The 17,302-nt window shown below is 36.7% G+C and overlaps 2 protein-coding genes across 4 annotated transcripts in view; both read left to right on the forward strand.

Moving 5' to 3' along the window:
- Window positions 1-5,780, forward strand: part of LOC130434458 (tumor necrosis factor alpha-induced protein 2-like) — a 30,545-nt gene extending 24,765 nt beyond the window's left edge. For both annotated transcript variants that reach the window (XM_056764640.1, XM_056764639.1), the window contains one exon: window positions 142-5,780. In XM_056764640.1, the coding sequence (XP_056620618.1) occupies window positions 142-301 (160 nt within the window). In that variant the 3' untranslated portion in view covers window positions 302-5,780. The remainder of the gene's footprint in view (window positions 1-141) is intronic.
- A 1,176-nt stretch (window positions 5,781-6,956) lies between these two features.
- Window positions 6,957-16,812, forward strand: eif5 (eukaryotic translation initiation factor 5). Of its 2 annotated transcripts, none has more exons than XM_056765143.1 (12): window positions 6,957-6,981; window positions 10,788-11,013; window positions 11,549-11,828; window positions 11,915-11,996; window positions 12,092-12,264; window positions 13,117-13,228; window positions 14,214-14,335; window positions 14,418-14,579; window positions 14,685-14,846; window positions 14,979-15,143; window positions 16,084-16,224; window positions 16,453-16,812. In XM_056765143.1, exons 3-12 carry the CDS (start codon window positions 11,757-11,759, stop codon window positions 16,549-16,551), a joined length of 1,290 nt encoding a protein of 429 aa, XP_056621121.1. In that variant the 5' UTR covers window positions 6,957-6,981; window positions 10,788-11,013; window positions 11,549-11,756; the 3' UTR covers window positions 16,552-16,812. The 2 variants fall into 2 exon arrangements, with proteins under 2 accessions (XP_056621121.1, XP_056621120.1); XM_056765142.1 differs by lacking the exon at window positions 6,957-6,981 and adding an exon at window positions 10,452-10,516.
- Window positions 16,813-17,302: the final 490 nt, after the last annotated feature.

The raw sequence follows: 17,302 nt of genomic DNA on the forward strand, positions 1-17,302 counted from the left end.
ATACTATTCCACCCCAAAACTGAAATTTCATGATGACATTAAAAACTTGATCTCCCGGCACGTAACAAGCAACAGTCATAATGTTTAAGCATTGCTTTGTGAAACGCTTCATTTACCATTTATGTTTTTATTCTCTGCTAGTGAGCAGCATATTCTGGCTATCTTGAACATGAAGACCAACCTTTCGAGTTCAGATCTGCGCAAGATCAAAGGGTGTTTGAAGGACAACAGGAGCTTTCTAGATGCTGAGTCTTCATCTTCCTTCTTTTCTAAAGTTATTGTGAAAAAGAAAATCCTATAAGTGCCTTTATCAACCTTATTACTTTTTATCCACCTTATTTTTTAACGCTGAAGTAAATAATGTGACATACTTGTCTTGAAACTTCCGTTTTATTAGCTGGCCAGTGGAAAACAATGGAAGTGGTGTTGCAGGAGCATGCTCAAAACACCATAAAAACAGCTCTGGTGAATATTTTTCACACTAGCCATGTATTACATAGTGGGAAGATAAGCAGGCCTGATATATCATATAAAGATATATTCAATTATTTTACGTTTTCTCTCAGAGTTGAATGTTCTTCGATGCACAACTATGAAAGCACCGTTAAATTTACTTACATGCACAGTGGGAAAGTCAGTAGAAATTTGTACATGACATAAGCCAGGTTTCAATTACAGATTGTTTTCTAAATGTCGATTAAAACAAAACAGAATGACTGCGTTTCCAGTAAATGATGTTATTTGGTTAAAGAATGTTTAGATTCTTCTTGCGTTAAGTCATTGTGGCAGAACTTCTTCTTTGTACGTTTAATGGCAGGTTGCAAACAAACTTTCGTGCATAGTGCTACTGTGAGTGAAGTCCATATTAATGTGAATTCCTTACATCCCATCCTTCTAAATGTTCTGCCAAAACATACCTCGAATGGTCACGTGACTTATAAATACGACAAAAAATTGTTGCCATTGCAGTTTTGTGAAATATGCCATTATCGTATTGCCTTAAAAAACACCTCATACGAGCATTACAACTAATGTTGAGGTGAATCGGCTTTCCGTCACAGAAAGAAATCTCAGAGACAAGGGTTTATTAAACTTTATTTGCCCAAGCACGCAAAGTGAGACACTCAGAGTTCATATGAATTTGTCCATCGAATACACATCTGACTCCATATTTATACATTGTTCTCAAGTTGTTATCACAGTTTAAACCAATCATGTTTTACCTGACATCACCTTCTACCAACCAGGTTTCACATGACAAAACCTATTTTTGATAGTCCATCCTTTTCTGACCTTCCACAGTTAAATGTCAAGCGCCATATATCAGTATTTAACTGTGGCAAAACCTTTTAAAAGCTTAAAAATGAAATGCACATACATACATCTTAAAATTGCAGTTGTATGTTACGTTGTTATTTACTACACCTTTGTTTAGTGTATTTAAAGGGTAAACATGTGCTTCAATCAATATAATAGTGTATACTGTGTTCGTCTGTGACTAGTACCAACTAGTGTCTTCAAAAGCGTGTGTGTGTGTGTGTGATGCTAAGCAGATGTGAGGTCCATATCTGCTTGGTGCCCATCCTATGAGGCCCAAAGCCTTTGTTAAAATCAGAGAAGTACATGAACTTCTATAACTATCGTAAATGTATGCTTTTATATAAGAACAAAATGTATTATTTTTAGAAACTTTAAATGTAGTCTTTTAGATAAGAAAACTCAGTAATATACCACACAGAAAAAACACCATACTAATAACGGAAGAGTGGAGATACTGGTTGCTCTTGTATGGCGGGTCTCCACCGAGCTGAAGCATCTATCACAACAATAAGTGGCCTGATACTGTATATGAGGTACCGTTAATTCACTTGCATCCATTTCAAATCTCTGCTCTTGGCCTACAAAACCCCCAGTGGTTCGGTAACTCCATATCTTAACTCGCTAATTCAGATTTATGTATCCGCCCAATCCATGCACTCTGCGATCAAACAACGTCTGGTGGTGCCATCCCACAAAGGGAAAAAAATCACTCACTTTGCCTGGATGTGTTCCATGACTCTGGAATGATCTCCCTCTTGTCTTTAAGAATCGGCTAAAAACACTTTTCTTCCGTAAACATCGAACCCATAAGAACAGTCTTCTACTTCTTTTCTACTTTCCTATCCCCCCACCCCAAAAAACTTTACTTCGTATATTGTTAGGCTAACTGAGTCCAGTTTTTACTACACCTCTGCAATGCTGTTCTTTTGATGAAAAAAATATTCTATTGTTTTCCTCTACTTTGTACATAAAATAAGTGTGTGCTAAATGGTACATATCATATAAAGATATTAGGGCTGCAACTAACGTTCATTTTGATAATACAGTATTATTTCAATTAATCGGATAAAAATGTAATTAGATCTTTTGTTTATAACTAAATCAGAGATGAGAAAAGTTTTCAGAACTGAACTCATTAGCCTTCTCCCAAAATGTTTTGGATGTACATTTACCTTTACGTTGTACATTTGGCAGACGTTTTTATCCAAAGCGACTTACATTGCAGTTACCTATACATTTATACTTAAGTATCAGCAATCCCCTGGAATCGAACCCACAACCTTAACAGAATGCTCTTACCACTGAGCTACATGAAAGCTTTGTCATTAGGGATGTCTTCCTAATAAGCTCTATGCACAACGTATTTGAATGTTATAACGAAATGTTAATTTATGAAAGTATCAGTTCAAATACGGTGGAACAGCATTTCTGCATAACACTGCTGTGTGCCGCAATGTACATCATCTGCTAAATTAAACTATTTTCTTTAAGTTTCACCAACCAGAAACTGCAGAGGGTTCTGAAAGTGAAACGCGTAAGATATGATTAATTTTCAAAGAATTGCATTAATACGCCCTATTAGCACAGGATTAGTATTACCTGGGGACCTATAGTCATTTGTTATGATTGCAGAGGTTGTCTGTGACCTTAATCCTGTGCAAATCGGCAATGTCTGTAAATTGCAAAGTAAAAACTCTACCGTAAATGGCCTACCATACTTAAGAAAGCTTGATATTATTCTGTTACCAGAGTAAAAGTTTGGTTAAAGATTAACTATTACATTGTACTTAAAATTACATTTCACGTAGTGTGCAATGTTGCTGTGTGTGAATGTATGTATGTATATTGGCTTGGGAAAAAAGGAGTCGACTCATAATCACGCGAACGAGTCGTCTGTCATTTTAATTTCAGTTCCGGGTCAGATTTGCGTCACTCAGTGTAACGGCTGCCTACGTTCCATTTGCGACACTGAACGCGGTTTACCAATCTCACGGCAGACTAGACCATCTGACCAATCAGATCAGAGTGGGCTGACCGAAAGGAGCGGATTACACAGATGATTCGCCGAACCAATCATTTGAGAATCAGTCAAGAAGTAAGGTAACATTATGCTTGTTCGAGATGGCCAAATTCTGTGCAAAATCCGTCTCTGTTGATCAGCGTAAGATGCATGCTGGTTAGAAATGTGTCCGCCTTGCTATGATGTCATGCTGACGTTTGCCAAAAAACTCTCGCGTCAGCCTCGCCAAAATCCGCAGGCGAGCGCAGTTGCTTCCCCCCGACTGCGTTGATGAATAGCGAACGAGTTGCTGACGACACAGCTTAAATGCTCATTGGGCGAAAATGTCAGCTGATATCTTTTTTCATACGGGTTCCATTATTAAGGCCATTAACGAAAATTGTTTTTTTTTTGTATGATTTATATGTGGAAAAAACACATCTATGTGAAATATATTGCCTTCATGTAAAAGCAGTGGCAATTCAATTGCACCGATTTAATCTGATATAAAGCGCTTTTTTATTAAAGTATAACAAAAAACATTACAAAACAAGGTGGTATACAGCTTGCATTCAAAAACATACGTTTTAGGGGGGCTGAGACAAGAAAAACATATAAAAGATAATAAAAAACAAACAACAAAGACAAAAAAGAAAGATTAAAAAATCAATCAATCAATAAATGAATGAATATATACAAAACACGAAATTATCATTTATGTAATCGAATACGTTCCAGCTTTTTATGTTTAACTTTTGACAGCGTTTTTTAATATTGTCTCAATTAATTCTTAAATACTAAAACATGGTGATTTAAAAATTATATTTGGGAATAGAGTCTTAGCGAACATAAGTTATTCATTAAAAAAACAATTTTACTTCCTTTTTCACAGCTTCCATATTTAATTTTACATAAACGTAATTTATCCACAATTATTGCAATTTGTCCTTAAAATATGCTCTGTGCTTCCTCGAAATAGTTACAGAATTTACACAATAGGCCTATATAAACTCTCCTGAAAGTTAAATATCACATACAGTTTTTAAATAATTTTCTTTGTATAAAATGGAAACTTTCTAAGTTCTAATATGTTTAAGCATTCGTTTGTCAAAAAAATATCGGAATTATTTTTTATAGACTTTACATGGCTATGAGTTTGCGTCTGATATAAGTTTTAGAACATTTCTCACTTTTAAACTCAGTTTGTCCAAGAAAAATGCGATAAAAAACGCGAACACGATCCGTTCCATTGACGTTTCCAGTCGACTCAATAGCGCGATTTGGAAAGAGTCTTGTGCTGTTTTCACTCCTCCTCTTACTGCAGCCGCCTGCTCTAATCTTCTTTTCATACGTGGCAACCCGCATCTCGAATAAGCCTATAACTGCCTCTTATTAGAGTAGGAATTGTGTTTTTACCCTTTATGTATGTAAACTTGTTGTTGGACACAACATAAACCAAGTTAAGGACGTTAAAAATCACAAAATATTCATCAAAAACTACAGATGTTCAGTATACACTATTTATAACTATCTAACTGAAGAATGTCTATTATAAAAGCATCTTCCTTATGATAGCAGTAACCTTTTGCCTAGATCTTGAAAAAATGAATTCTTGGCATTATATCAACCTGAACCCTTAAATGCTTTTTAACACTAAAGAAATGTCCATCTACTTTGAGCTCTTACTGGGTCATCTGTTCTTCATTATTCACTCCAAGTCATCCATTCCAAGAACATTTGTAATAAAATTTGAGTTTTGAAGTGAAATGAATTCAAATGTCGACACTATTTCTGTCTACAAAAATAAGACAAAGCAGTTAAAAGCAGTATAAAATAATTGTTATTTTTTTACCATAAATATTTCAGTCTAATGACTCTAAACATTTCACCTGTAGTGTAATATTACTTTGTATAAAGGATTTTTTTCAATTTTTTTTGCAGTTTTAAGGGGGCGGTTTTACTGACAGGGTTTACATAAAATCTAATCCTAATTTCGTAATCTTAAAATAAACCCTGTTCCGGAAATCACCCTTAATGTCTGTGAACAATTTTGCAAATGTCACTTTAAATACATGTTTGTATTACTTATAAATTGTTTATTTCGTCACAGCATTTCAAGCCATTTTGTAGCTTTACATCTGGAATGTAACAAAGTTTTTACAGGGTTGTGAAATGTGCCAAGAAAGTTGGAAAAACTGTAAGATGTTGCAAAACAACAAGAACCATTATTTCATGTGAAAAACAATGGTGAGATGTATTACATTTAGTCATTTTTTGAAGTATCCATACTTTATATATTTATTATGTAAAGACATAATGTAATGTACTGTATTAATGTATTCCATCGGAAGTTGTTGTTTCGTGATACATCTGTTTCATTACTAGGCCAGTACATATTCATTGTCTTAAATAAGATTATCTGTTGCTGGAGAACTAAATGCATTAATAAAATCCTTCAATCAGGAAATACTCATTTCTAATTAGTATTGGTCATTTATAATAATATTCATATACAATTATATATATATATATATATATATCCTAAACAAGTTTATAATTAAACTAGTCCTTTCCTTTAAGTTATGACAAATATGATAGACGCAGGCTGCACAACCACATAATGTGACATCAACGTAAAACACCCTGTCATACACTAGAGCAGATCTGAATAAACAAAGGCTCCATTTTCTATTAACAATGACATGTATTATACCAGAACAGTATTCTGGGTACTGTCCTCCATATGGGATGGGATGAGTCACTGTTTCCACATCCTGACATATATTTGACCCTGCATGACCAGTGCCATTAGCTGTTATTACATACTTTGCACTCCAGTTACTCTAAACAACATTATGTTGACTATTAACCACAACTCAACATGCATTCACTCACAGTTGAGTGTATGAGTGAAATAGCTCTTTCTTTAATCACAGTGGGATGTTTATGTGAAGAATGTGTATTGTTGTTGGGTTTCAATGTCACTAAGAGTACAAAACACAACACATGGAATTATGGGTATTAAAGCCAACGAAAACGTTCAAAAAGTAACATGCAGAACCCTGTTCGTTGTATTGTCCAAATGCCTTATTTGTGCATTTTGTGTTAGAAGTAGCTATTCTTGGGCTTTACAATACAGGTCTATTCGTGGTCGGACAGTACATTTCTGTGTTTGTTTACATTTTAAAGCCACTGTTCTTCTTTATAGCATTAGCGATTTTCCCTTTTCTTTTGTTGGGTGCTTCACTGCCTAATAATTTTAGAATTTACATATTCATCCCTCTTGAAAAAGACTTATGGAAAATGAGCACTTTCCTCTTCCCGGAAAATGGAAAATAAGCTTTCTCGGAGTGAATTGTCACCTCATTCTGGACTTTTGGGGTCTTTCCTTCAGTGCAGGACAGATATTAATAGCCTGAGTATCACGGCCAATTGACCTTTAAGGCTATACTGCCATCTGCAGGGCATCTGACAAATCACAGCAGGACTTGACATAAAGGACTGCATGACATGCGCGAAGAACATGTCCCTTAGCGGAGGGCACATGCCATGGTCACTTCAAGGAAGTGAGTTCCGTGTGTGATCACGTGATCTTGGATTACGAGTTGTCGCAACTCATTTTGAAACAAATATGATACGGGATTTTGAAGTTACCTACAAATGTATGTACAATCATTTACTTCGTATTTTTTATTTTATATTATTTTTGTCAGTGATTCATAATTTTTTAACATTATTATTTGGTATTTTTTTAATTATTTAGTTTAAAGGAAAAGTATTTTACGTTTTAGGAAAGTAGGTTTAATATGTTTAAAATAGCTACTTGTTTACATGTTTCCTTTATCATATATTCCCTTTATTAATACCAACTGAAGTGAAAAAACAAAGCGAAATAGGACATAATTACACAATATTTAACAGAAGTATTAAACATGTTGTTTATTTTCATCAAACGAGCGCTGGACTCAAAGTGCACGCGCGGTGTTGTCAAGCTAACATTTGGCCAGTCATGTGAAGGGAGTTCAGAACGTATATACGAGAGACAGTAATGCCCTACACCCTTCTAAGAGTTAACTTCAAGGGCTCAGCCTTTCGAAGTGAGTAGGACATGGGGATGCTCATTTCCGTTTCGAAAATGCCTGTTTTAGATCCGTGTATCTCTTAAAGGGATAGCACCATAATAAACGTATCCTTTTTTATCCAACAACATTTAGACGAATACAATAAACACTGACTAATCTTCACTAAATAAATTATAACTTTTGTAAAGTTGAATCAATACTTTATTTAATACAGTGAAGACTATAAAGTATTTACATTATCATTATTTAACCGGAGTTACATAATCGTAGTGTCTATTTACACTGAGTACAAATAGCCGGCCTTGTTGGCAGATACTATTTACACTAGCTCCGCCCACCAATATGTGATTGGAATAGAGAAAGTGTAATAAGATAATAAGACATAAAGTGTAAAGTCTACAGCGCGGCATGGGAGACCGTGGTACTAATCGCGCTGAAAACCTTCTTTAACCTTTTTTATTACTTTACAGATCATAAAGGCATTTGTTTTCAATAAAATTGACTTAAGTCTCAAAATTCATTTTTATTCATAAACTTTAGGTTTAGGGTAAGGTTAGGGGTAGGCTTAGGGCTTTAATATCTCAATAAATTGCCATCATTTTAATATTGTTTATAAATATATTGATTTACTGTCTGTTATTATTGCATAATGTTTAATGCACAACAATACTGAGGTGCAAATAATAATGTTATCTGCCACTATTTATAAGTAAAAATAATCTAACTAGTATTTATACTTAATCCAAAGCAAAAAGGCCATCTTAATTTCTGTACCTGATAACTAATATTATTAGACCAACCTTAAACACCTGAAATGCACTGATTATTTGTATGGTTTTTTTTTTGCATTTATCTGTGCTGTTGCATACTTTGTTTACTTGATTTATTACCTACTGATTAGTTGTCTTCAACAATATTAGCAATTTTGAGTTATAGGCTAATACAGTAGTTTTCATGGCACCATTCCCTTATTTATTAAGATTACATAGGTATAAAAACAACAAACAAATAACTAGATATTATTTCATACTTTTTTTGTGGTGGGACCAGTAAAAAGCAGGAAGAATTGGAATCACTTTTAAATTTGATATGTTGCATGGTCAAATAAAATACAATTTAAATAGGATTTCTTCACTCTCATGGATTTAAAAAACAAATTTTATCTTTTATCTAAAGCCGTGCTCCAACCAAGAACTGTGTGGTTACAAGCATTCTTCCAAATATATTTCTTTGTGTTTATCAAACAAAGAAATGTATACAGATTTGGAACAACTTGAGGGTGAGTAAATAATGACAGATTGTTCATTTTGGGGCAAACTGTTCCTTTAAGCATCCATCCCTATGTTGTCTTGGTTACAAAGTAAATTTGGGGGAATACATTTTCCCAGAAGATATACAAGCAAAACTATGATAAATGTTTAAATAAAAAAGTCGGAAGGATTTTAAAGATATTCTGTAATGCCTCAGACAGATCAATTTCAATTCAATTTGAAATCTGTTGTTACAGTATATGTTCCCATAGCTATATAGTAATAAGCAAGCACTGAAAAATTTAAAACATGTGCACAATTGCACATGTGCCGAACAACCTGGTCTCAACAGATTTTAACAGCTATATAAATGCTGACATTGATCTATGTAAATAAGTCCTAAAGAGTGTATTTTATTTTGAGAAGACATCTTTCCCATATTAGAAAGTATAAAAGATAGAAAAAAAACTGTGTGTTGTGAGAATAAATATCCTCTTAGCATTTTGGCAGTGAAGAAAAATATATAACATTTTGATTTTGCAAATCTCATTGAAGATTTTGAACTATTTAAATAAGAAAGTTGCTTTGAATGATAACCGTAGGTTCTGTAGGTTCTCAAATGATGATTCCAGATGAATGCCTGTATTAAATTTCATATACAAATAACAAATGCTCGACCCCACTGAGGAATTTAAATTCTCCACAGTGCTGTATTGTATTTGTGAAGTATGAGAGTCATGTAGCACATCACTGCACAAAATGTGTGATGAGCTCATGTGCTTAACATCAACACTCAACATCAACCCTTTTGCACAATTAAATCATTGACCACATATGCGAGCTGTTTATCATTTCACATTACTTTAAAGATAATTTAATTAAAGTAAATATTAGCCAACAAATATAATATAGGCTGTCAAAACAAGTTGTGAACTATATTTAATTCTACAGTAATTCAGATGAAATAATAAAGACTTGTAATGATAAAACCACAGCTTTGATTCTCAGGGTACATGCACATACTGAACGTTTTTAAGTAATAAGTTATACTTATAATCAAAGATGTTTTTACAGTACGTGTAGGACATTTATGTTTTTGCCACTGTGCCATTAAACCCTTTAAACCCTCACAATGCCACAGGTAATCCTATTGAAGCACTGGCTGTTTGTCCTCCACATTCCTCTCCGTTGGCCTGCATCATGATGTGCTTTGCCAGGAATCTTTTGTTACACATGTTTGTAAACACATCCAGAGAATTCCCTCTGTGTGCTATTTACTTTCCCTGGTTATTTGGGAATTTGCGTCGCTTCCGGAAGCATAATGTTATATGCCTTTACAGATGTCTACATATTAAATGGTCTTTAAGTCAACAGTATGAGGAGAGGAAGTTTTATTTTATTCCTAACCAGCTCACTCATACCTATTACCATTTTTCAATTTAAATAAAAAATATCAAGGGCCCCTTCGACAGTCTCCACAAGTCATTTTTATTCAAACGATGTACAAGATTGTGTAAATATAATTCTGCAAAAAGAATTACTGTTAAATGAAAAACAAATTGGCTCTCACAAATAGCCATACAAACAAAAAGTATCTATTATGTAAACATTCTGCATCAACCTATTCAACCAAATTACTTATTTACAGGTAGTCATTAACCATTTACTAAAAACAATGCAATTCGCGCATTTGATTGATTGCGAATTAGACAAATAACGAGAAACCAACGGAGCGGTAAGCCAATCAAAACCGTGGTTTAGGCAAAGGAGGCGTATCTAGTTTGTAGCCGAGTTAAGATTGGAAGTCACGAGGTCTCTTGCGCTCATTGTGGCTTTACTGGCTTACGAGTGGAAGCGTGTGAGAGGTGAGTTTACGAGAATGAAAACCCAGAAGCTGAGCAAGTCATCATGTTAAAGTTCTTTATATGTTTGTATATACTTATATTAAATGTATTTATGTCGCGTGTTCAGACTCCAAATGAAAAGACACCGCGCACTGTTATACTACTAACCCTGCCATATGTTAGCTGACTAGCTTTATAACTTGTCGTCTTACAATGGCATAAGTTTGTATCAACCATTGAAAACCACATCGCTGGTTGTATTGTTTTGCTCACTCGTGCTGTTTTCTTTCAGGTCCCTTGAGTTGAGGGCGTCGTGAGTTTTCTCTCCAGGGTTTATCACTCCTCTTCGCAAGGTGGTGTAACAACCCAGCTGTGCGGTCCGCTATCTAGCGCTTCAAACTAACCTGACCGCTCAAAACCAGCAGTTCACCTCTTCTCAGGGCGACCAGCGGTGTGTTTATGTCTTTGTTTTGCGTAAACGGTGAGTACCTGGACGACAGGAGCTACGGATGGGAAAGGTACGTTGATTTTGTTATTTCTAATGCATTAACTCTCGTGTGTTCGCGTATTCTCGCGATAGTTGGTTCGTTTAATCATGTCTGCGTGTGATGTGCACATCAGTCTTCATATGTTTGCATATCGCAGCCATTAAAATGGCGTCCTCCGGTACTCCTATGCTGTGACGCACTCTGCAGCATTGGGTTGCTTAACAGCGGCCTGTTTGGGGTTTTATCCCATCGCTATGAAATTAAAATAAACTAAATACAAAACTAAATAAATGTTTCATCTAAATGTTTGGGGGCAGTATGATGTACATGGCTTAGCCACTAAACTGGTTTTCAGTACACCGCAATGCCTGGCCTGGGACATGCATACTGTTTTACCACTTACAAGTGGCACTAATAGAGACTGATTCAATCTAGAAGAGAATGGGCCTATGGCTGCCTCAAGTTTTATGTTTGTTGAGGTCGATACCAGCCATGTAATTGTGCCAGGTTGTGTGTTGCTTGTTGTATTCATCTCTTAATTTATATTTTCTTGTTCATATCGCAGTGCTATAGTGCAGCTGTCGGAACCTGTTTGGGGGGAACTTAGTCCACGAGCTCGAAGCCTGGCGCCTCAGTGGCCGTACCCTTTTCATGTCAGAGACGGAGTACACTTGCAGTTGTTTATGTCATCCCCTGCTCGCCAAACAGAAGACACAAATAATTGCCAATTCAAGATCTTCTCATCTTGCTGATAGTCCATACGGCAAGCCAAAATGTCCCTCAATGTCAACCGCAGCGTGTTAGATCAGTTCTACCGCTATAAAATGCCCCGTATCATTGCTAAGGTGGGTATTGGATAAATGAGTCCAACACACTGTTGAAAATAATGTTAACCTGTTCTGGAAACCAAGCTTCTGTTTTATTGCGTCAGGTGGAAGGCAAGGGGAATGGAATTAAGACCGTCATAGTCAACATGGTTGATGTTGCCAAGGCTCTGAACAGGCCTCCGACATGTGAGCATTGCATTTAAAGCCTAAATCTGTTCATATTTATATTTAACAGATACATTTTATATTTACCAATACTTAATATTGTTGACTGTGTTTAGATCCTACCAAATTCTTCGGTTGTGAATTGGGAGCCCAGACCCAGTTTGATTCCAAGAATGACCGCTACATCGTCAATGGATCTCACGAGGCAAACAAACTGCAAGACATGCTGGATGGGTTCATTCGCAAGTTTGTGCTGTGTCCCGAGTGTGACAATCCAGAAACTGATTTGGTAAATAGACCTGTGATTATTCCACTTTATTTATATTTCACTTTATACGTTATGAATCAAGAACTTCATAGTCCCTCTTTCAACTTCTGTGTTATTGAAGTGCCCACCAGCTTCACTTGTTTTGTTTTCCAACAATATATTGAACTTATCATTTTGACCGTGACCTGTTGATGAATGTGTGCTGGACACACATGATGGGTTCCTTTAAAATTGTTGAACTGGATGCCCCCGATGCACCAGCTGCCATCTATGTTTGTTTGCATGTTGCTGAGTATGTTGGTCTCTATAGGGTCACCTGTATAGCTTGTATGTGCTGAGTGTTGCACGTCCCCAGGGAACCCTCACATTACATTAGCTGTACACAACCTTCAATCCCACGTGGCTGTCAGGTTCATTGTTACATTGTTTCTTTGGTGTAAAGTTGACAGAACTGATACAAGGTTTTCTGACTTGTTTTGCTCAAAAGGAGAAGTTTTTTGCTGTCCAAGCTTTTTTTTGCCCTAACTTTTCTCTGCTATGCAGTACTGTAGGCTTTCCAAAGATTCTGGATGATTCCAACTCATCTGGTATCTGTCTCACAGGGCATGCTGCAATGTATTTTCTTTGTATGTTTTTTGTTCACTGTAAATGGAGAAATAATGCTGAGGCCTGTACTTGAGTAGAGAGGTGAACAATATTTGCCATCAACAAAATTCACTCTCCTTTGTGTCCATGGAAAGCTGAAAATCTGTAGTTTTCCTTTAGGTTTCACTGTTTACCAATAAACCCAACATACGGTTTGAATTATTACAAGTATCTTTATCAATAAACAACATGTGGTTTCATTTATTTCCTGTTTTAACCTTTGTGTAGCACATTAATCCCAAGAAGCAGACCATTGGAAACTCCTGCAAGGCCTGTGGCTACCGAGGCATGTTGGACACCAGACACAAACTCTGCACCTTCATTCTGAAGAATCCACCTGGTAAATACACACCGTATAAGCACACTGAACTTGTGCAATTTAAATCAACAAATTCTTTACATGATCCTCCCATTTTCACTATGGAAGTTGTGAGAATGATTTAAAGCGTATGTAACACACTCAGTTTCTGTGAATCTCAAATGAATCTTTAGTATTGCATACTTCGTATCTTTAAAGAGAAATTAGTTTCCACAAACTAAACGCGTGCTGGGGGGGCGGGACTACAGCATTAGCACACAAAACAACATCGCACTATCCCTGCATAACTTTTGATTCACTATAAGTTCATGTGGTGTACCTTATTCATCGATTGCCAACAAATCATAGCCATATGACTCAGTTTCATTTATTGTTTGCGGTTCATGACTGGCATCATTTAGGCCTGGGACTGCTCCATCTATCAGTTTCAAACGATCTGCAAATCCAGCGTTACATCGATTTTATCCTTTTATATAAAATTTGTCAATGAAATGCAGTGAACAAACAAACACAGCTGAACGAAGGAGCACTTTGATGGGCGTGCTCTTTTTCACACTCTCCAGAGTTAATGCGTGGGCGTGCTCTTTCATCCTGCTCTCGCGGGTTTACCCGTCGGCATGATTTTCTGGGGGAATAGTCCAATAAGGGACGAAGAAAAGTCGTAACAAAATGGAATTTTTATGTTAGAAAAAAAAACTTTCAGAAACCTATACAAACGCTTGGGGAAGTGTATCGAGCACAGAAAATACTACGTTGTACGTTCAACTCGGTCAAGCATGAGAAGCCAGCAAGTTTAACATTGTAAAGAAGTCTGAATGCATGAAACACTGGCTTCCCCCCTTTAAACCTTGCCAGCAGATTCATGCTGTCTCTTGTGATTCATAGAAATTGTGAAATGTGAATCACAGTGTGCGTTAAATGGTGGACTTTAATGTGTCCAATGGACATTATCATTAATATGTAATAATCTTACATAAATGTTGTTTTGTCTTGTCCTGTTGCACAGAGAATGAAAGTGGATCTGTGAAAAAAGAGAAGGAAAAGAAGAATCGTAAGAAGGACAAAGAGAATGGCTCAAGCGGTGGAGAGGCTGGGAACCATAATGACATTGATGCCCCTGACGCTGTGGTAATGCTGTGTGACAAAACTAAACTAACAAAGTTAAACAGGCTTTTTTCACTGTTTTTTAATGTGATCTTTATTGTTGCAGGATGGTGACGATGATGATGAAGACTGGGCGGAGGATACCACAGAGGAGGCACAGCGTCGTAGGATGGAGGAGATCAGCGAACATGCTAAGGGTCTCACGCTCAGCGAAGACCTGGAGAAGACACTCGAGGAGAGGGTCAACATATTTTACAACTTTGTGAAGGTGTTTGTCTTCATCCTTGATCTTGAAAGGTGCTTCCAGAAATGGTCTTTGGGTTGATTTTGTGCTTGTTGTTGTCATTAAGCCCCTGTCATTTTGTTTCTACAGCAAAAGAAGGATAGTGGAGCAATTGACTCTGCAGATAAAGACATTTTGGCTGAGGCTGAAAGGTTGGATGTGAAGGCCATGGGTCCTCTGATTTTGAGCGAACTGCTCTTTGATGAAAACATTCGTGAACAGATCAAGAAGTACAAGCGTCACTTCCTCAGGGTACGCTCCCTCTTCTGTGTATTTGTCGCTTGAAAAGTCTCCAACTTGAGTTGTCCAAGTACACAACTTGCAAGTCATTTCAAGGGCTGATGTCACACTGGCTTGTTAATCTATGGTTATCATTTCTCACAGTTTTGCCACAACAATAAGAAGGCTCAAAAATATCTGCTTGGTGGATTTGAATGCCTGGTGAAGCTGCATCAGAGTCAACTACTCCCCAGAGTTTCCATTATACTCAAAGCCCTGTATGATGCAGACCTGCTGGAGGAAGATGTCATACTTGCATGGGCTGAAAAGGTTATCTGTCCACTCGCACACATTCGGTGTTGGCATAGCAACCATCATGATATAAAGTGCTTGATATAAATAAAAGGCGTTCAGAATGGTAATAAATGCTCACTTTCTGATAATGGGGAAAATCACAAATGTTGAAGTGTAGATGTCATATGAAACATGCAAAATACATTAAGCAGACAGCAAATAACTCTGTTCTCTAGAAGTCTTTTTTATTTTTTACTCAAGACCTGATCTGTGCAAAATGAAGATTCGGTTGTTGTGTATTTGGGAATTGTGTGAACGTGGTCATAGATATAGGAACGTTTTGACTTCCCCTATGGTTAATAATATGAGATCGTTGTGGGGAAGATGTTGTCTGTAGCCTGTTGCTAGGCGACACTTGTGGCAGGTCTTGTCACCTTAACCCGTGTCCAAGGGGCTGAAATGTGAGAACCAATATCACCTGCAGGATTCCAAGGTCTGCCAGCTTGTCTTCTAAACCATCACTCTTCATTTTACTAGTTTGTTTGCCTGCCTACTCTTGGGCACATATAATGGCAACTACATTTGTTTTGCGCCCAGGTAGCTCAGTCACTAGTGTTAGGTGTGCGGCTGCGTTCAGAGATGAAATTCAGGGCAAAATGATCAGACTTAAAGGTCCAGTGTGTAATTTTTGGGATGATAGCTATGCCTGGAGAGGTATATAAAGGGCTTGCACAATCAAGCGTTATGTTTTTATTACCTTGAAGTGAGCTATTTCTATCTACATACACCACGGGTCCCCTTGCATGTAATTTGCCATGTTCTGTCAGCCGTCATAGTGTTTCCAAAGGTAGGGGTGGGGTGAGCAGTTGGTTGCAATTCGCAACCTTGCCGCTAGATTTCACTGACTCGACCTTTAAGTACATAAGTTGCATACTTACAGTCTGTTTCTGGTGTGTGTTGAATGTTTTTGCTAAAGGTCTCCAAGAAATATGTCTCCAAGGAGTTGGCTAAGGAGATTCATGCCAAGGCTGAGCCTTTTGTTAAATGGCTCAAGGAGGCAGAGGAAGAGAGTGAGGGCAGTGAGGAAGAAGATGAAGGCGATGAGGACAATGTTGAGGTAACGTTCACAACTGTTCTGCCATCTGATACAAAGTATTAGATGCGTTCCACCAATAGAACATGTTATTCATTTGTTATAAAGATAAATATGTAACTTCCAAAACTTAGAACCTGAGTTGTAAGATTCATTATTTATTCAGCATACTTAAACATGGCTAAAATGTCAAGTTTCTTGAAGATCATTATTGTGGAGAAGAATAGAAATGCACTTTCTTTCTACCCCCAGGTGGTATACTCTTCCTCTGCCCGTGAGCTGAAAATGGAGACCACAAAACCTGCGAAGTCTGAGCAAGAAGAGGATGACATTGATATTGATGCCATTTAAAGACAAAACCAAAAAGCTTATGTTGCCTCTTAACACACTGCTAACCTTTCTTTTTGTCAGACGCATGCCTTTCACCTCCATTGGCCTTCTCTTCAGCTGTAGTGCTGTGTTGAAAGCGTCTTCTTTTAATCTTCTCACCAGCTCTCTTGATGAATCATTGCTGTTCTTTGAAGGCATGAGTTTCTTAGGTTATAGAGCATTAAATGCACATGACTTCCCCTTGTATTTTTGCAACTATTAAAGATTTGCCTGTGAATTTGACTGTGTGTCTGGATGATTCTTACTCTGTTTATTCTCACACTGTTTATTTTTATTATTTGGTTATTTTGAAGTATAGTACACTGCATCTTATTCTGTAGACTTTTTAAAGTGTTTGTTATAGCAGTCTGATAATTAGACCTAATGGCCCAGTTTCACACAGGCCTGTACCATTTAGTTTGGTTTCAAAGTAACTTTAATCTGTGTTTATCACACCGAAAGTGGACCAATCAGTGGCGAGCAAATTTACATATTAGTGAGCAATTTATGCGTGTAACAATGGCTAGTTTTTTGTTCAATAAAATAAAAAATACTATACTACATTACAAATATAAAATTAAATAGTGGTTACTATATTGGAAAAATCTGATTTTAGAGATCACGTTAAGTGACTTACCCTTCCACTCCAAATTAAATATATTTATATTCCATTCTTTTATTGTACTACATACAATATGTATTTCTTTGCATTTCTTTTTTTACATTATTGTCT

Source organism: Triplophysa dalaica, chromosome 13 (genome assembly GCF_015846415.1).
Source record: "Triplophysa dalaica isolate WHDGS20190420 chromosome 13, ASM1584641v1, whole genome shotgun sequence".
In the NCBI taxonomy this organism is placed as follows: Eukaryota; Metazoa; Chordata; class Actinopteri; order Cypriniformes; family Nemacheilidae; genus Triplophysa; species Triplophysa dalaica.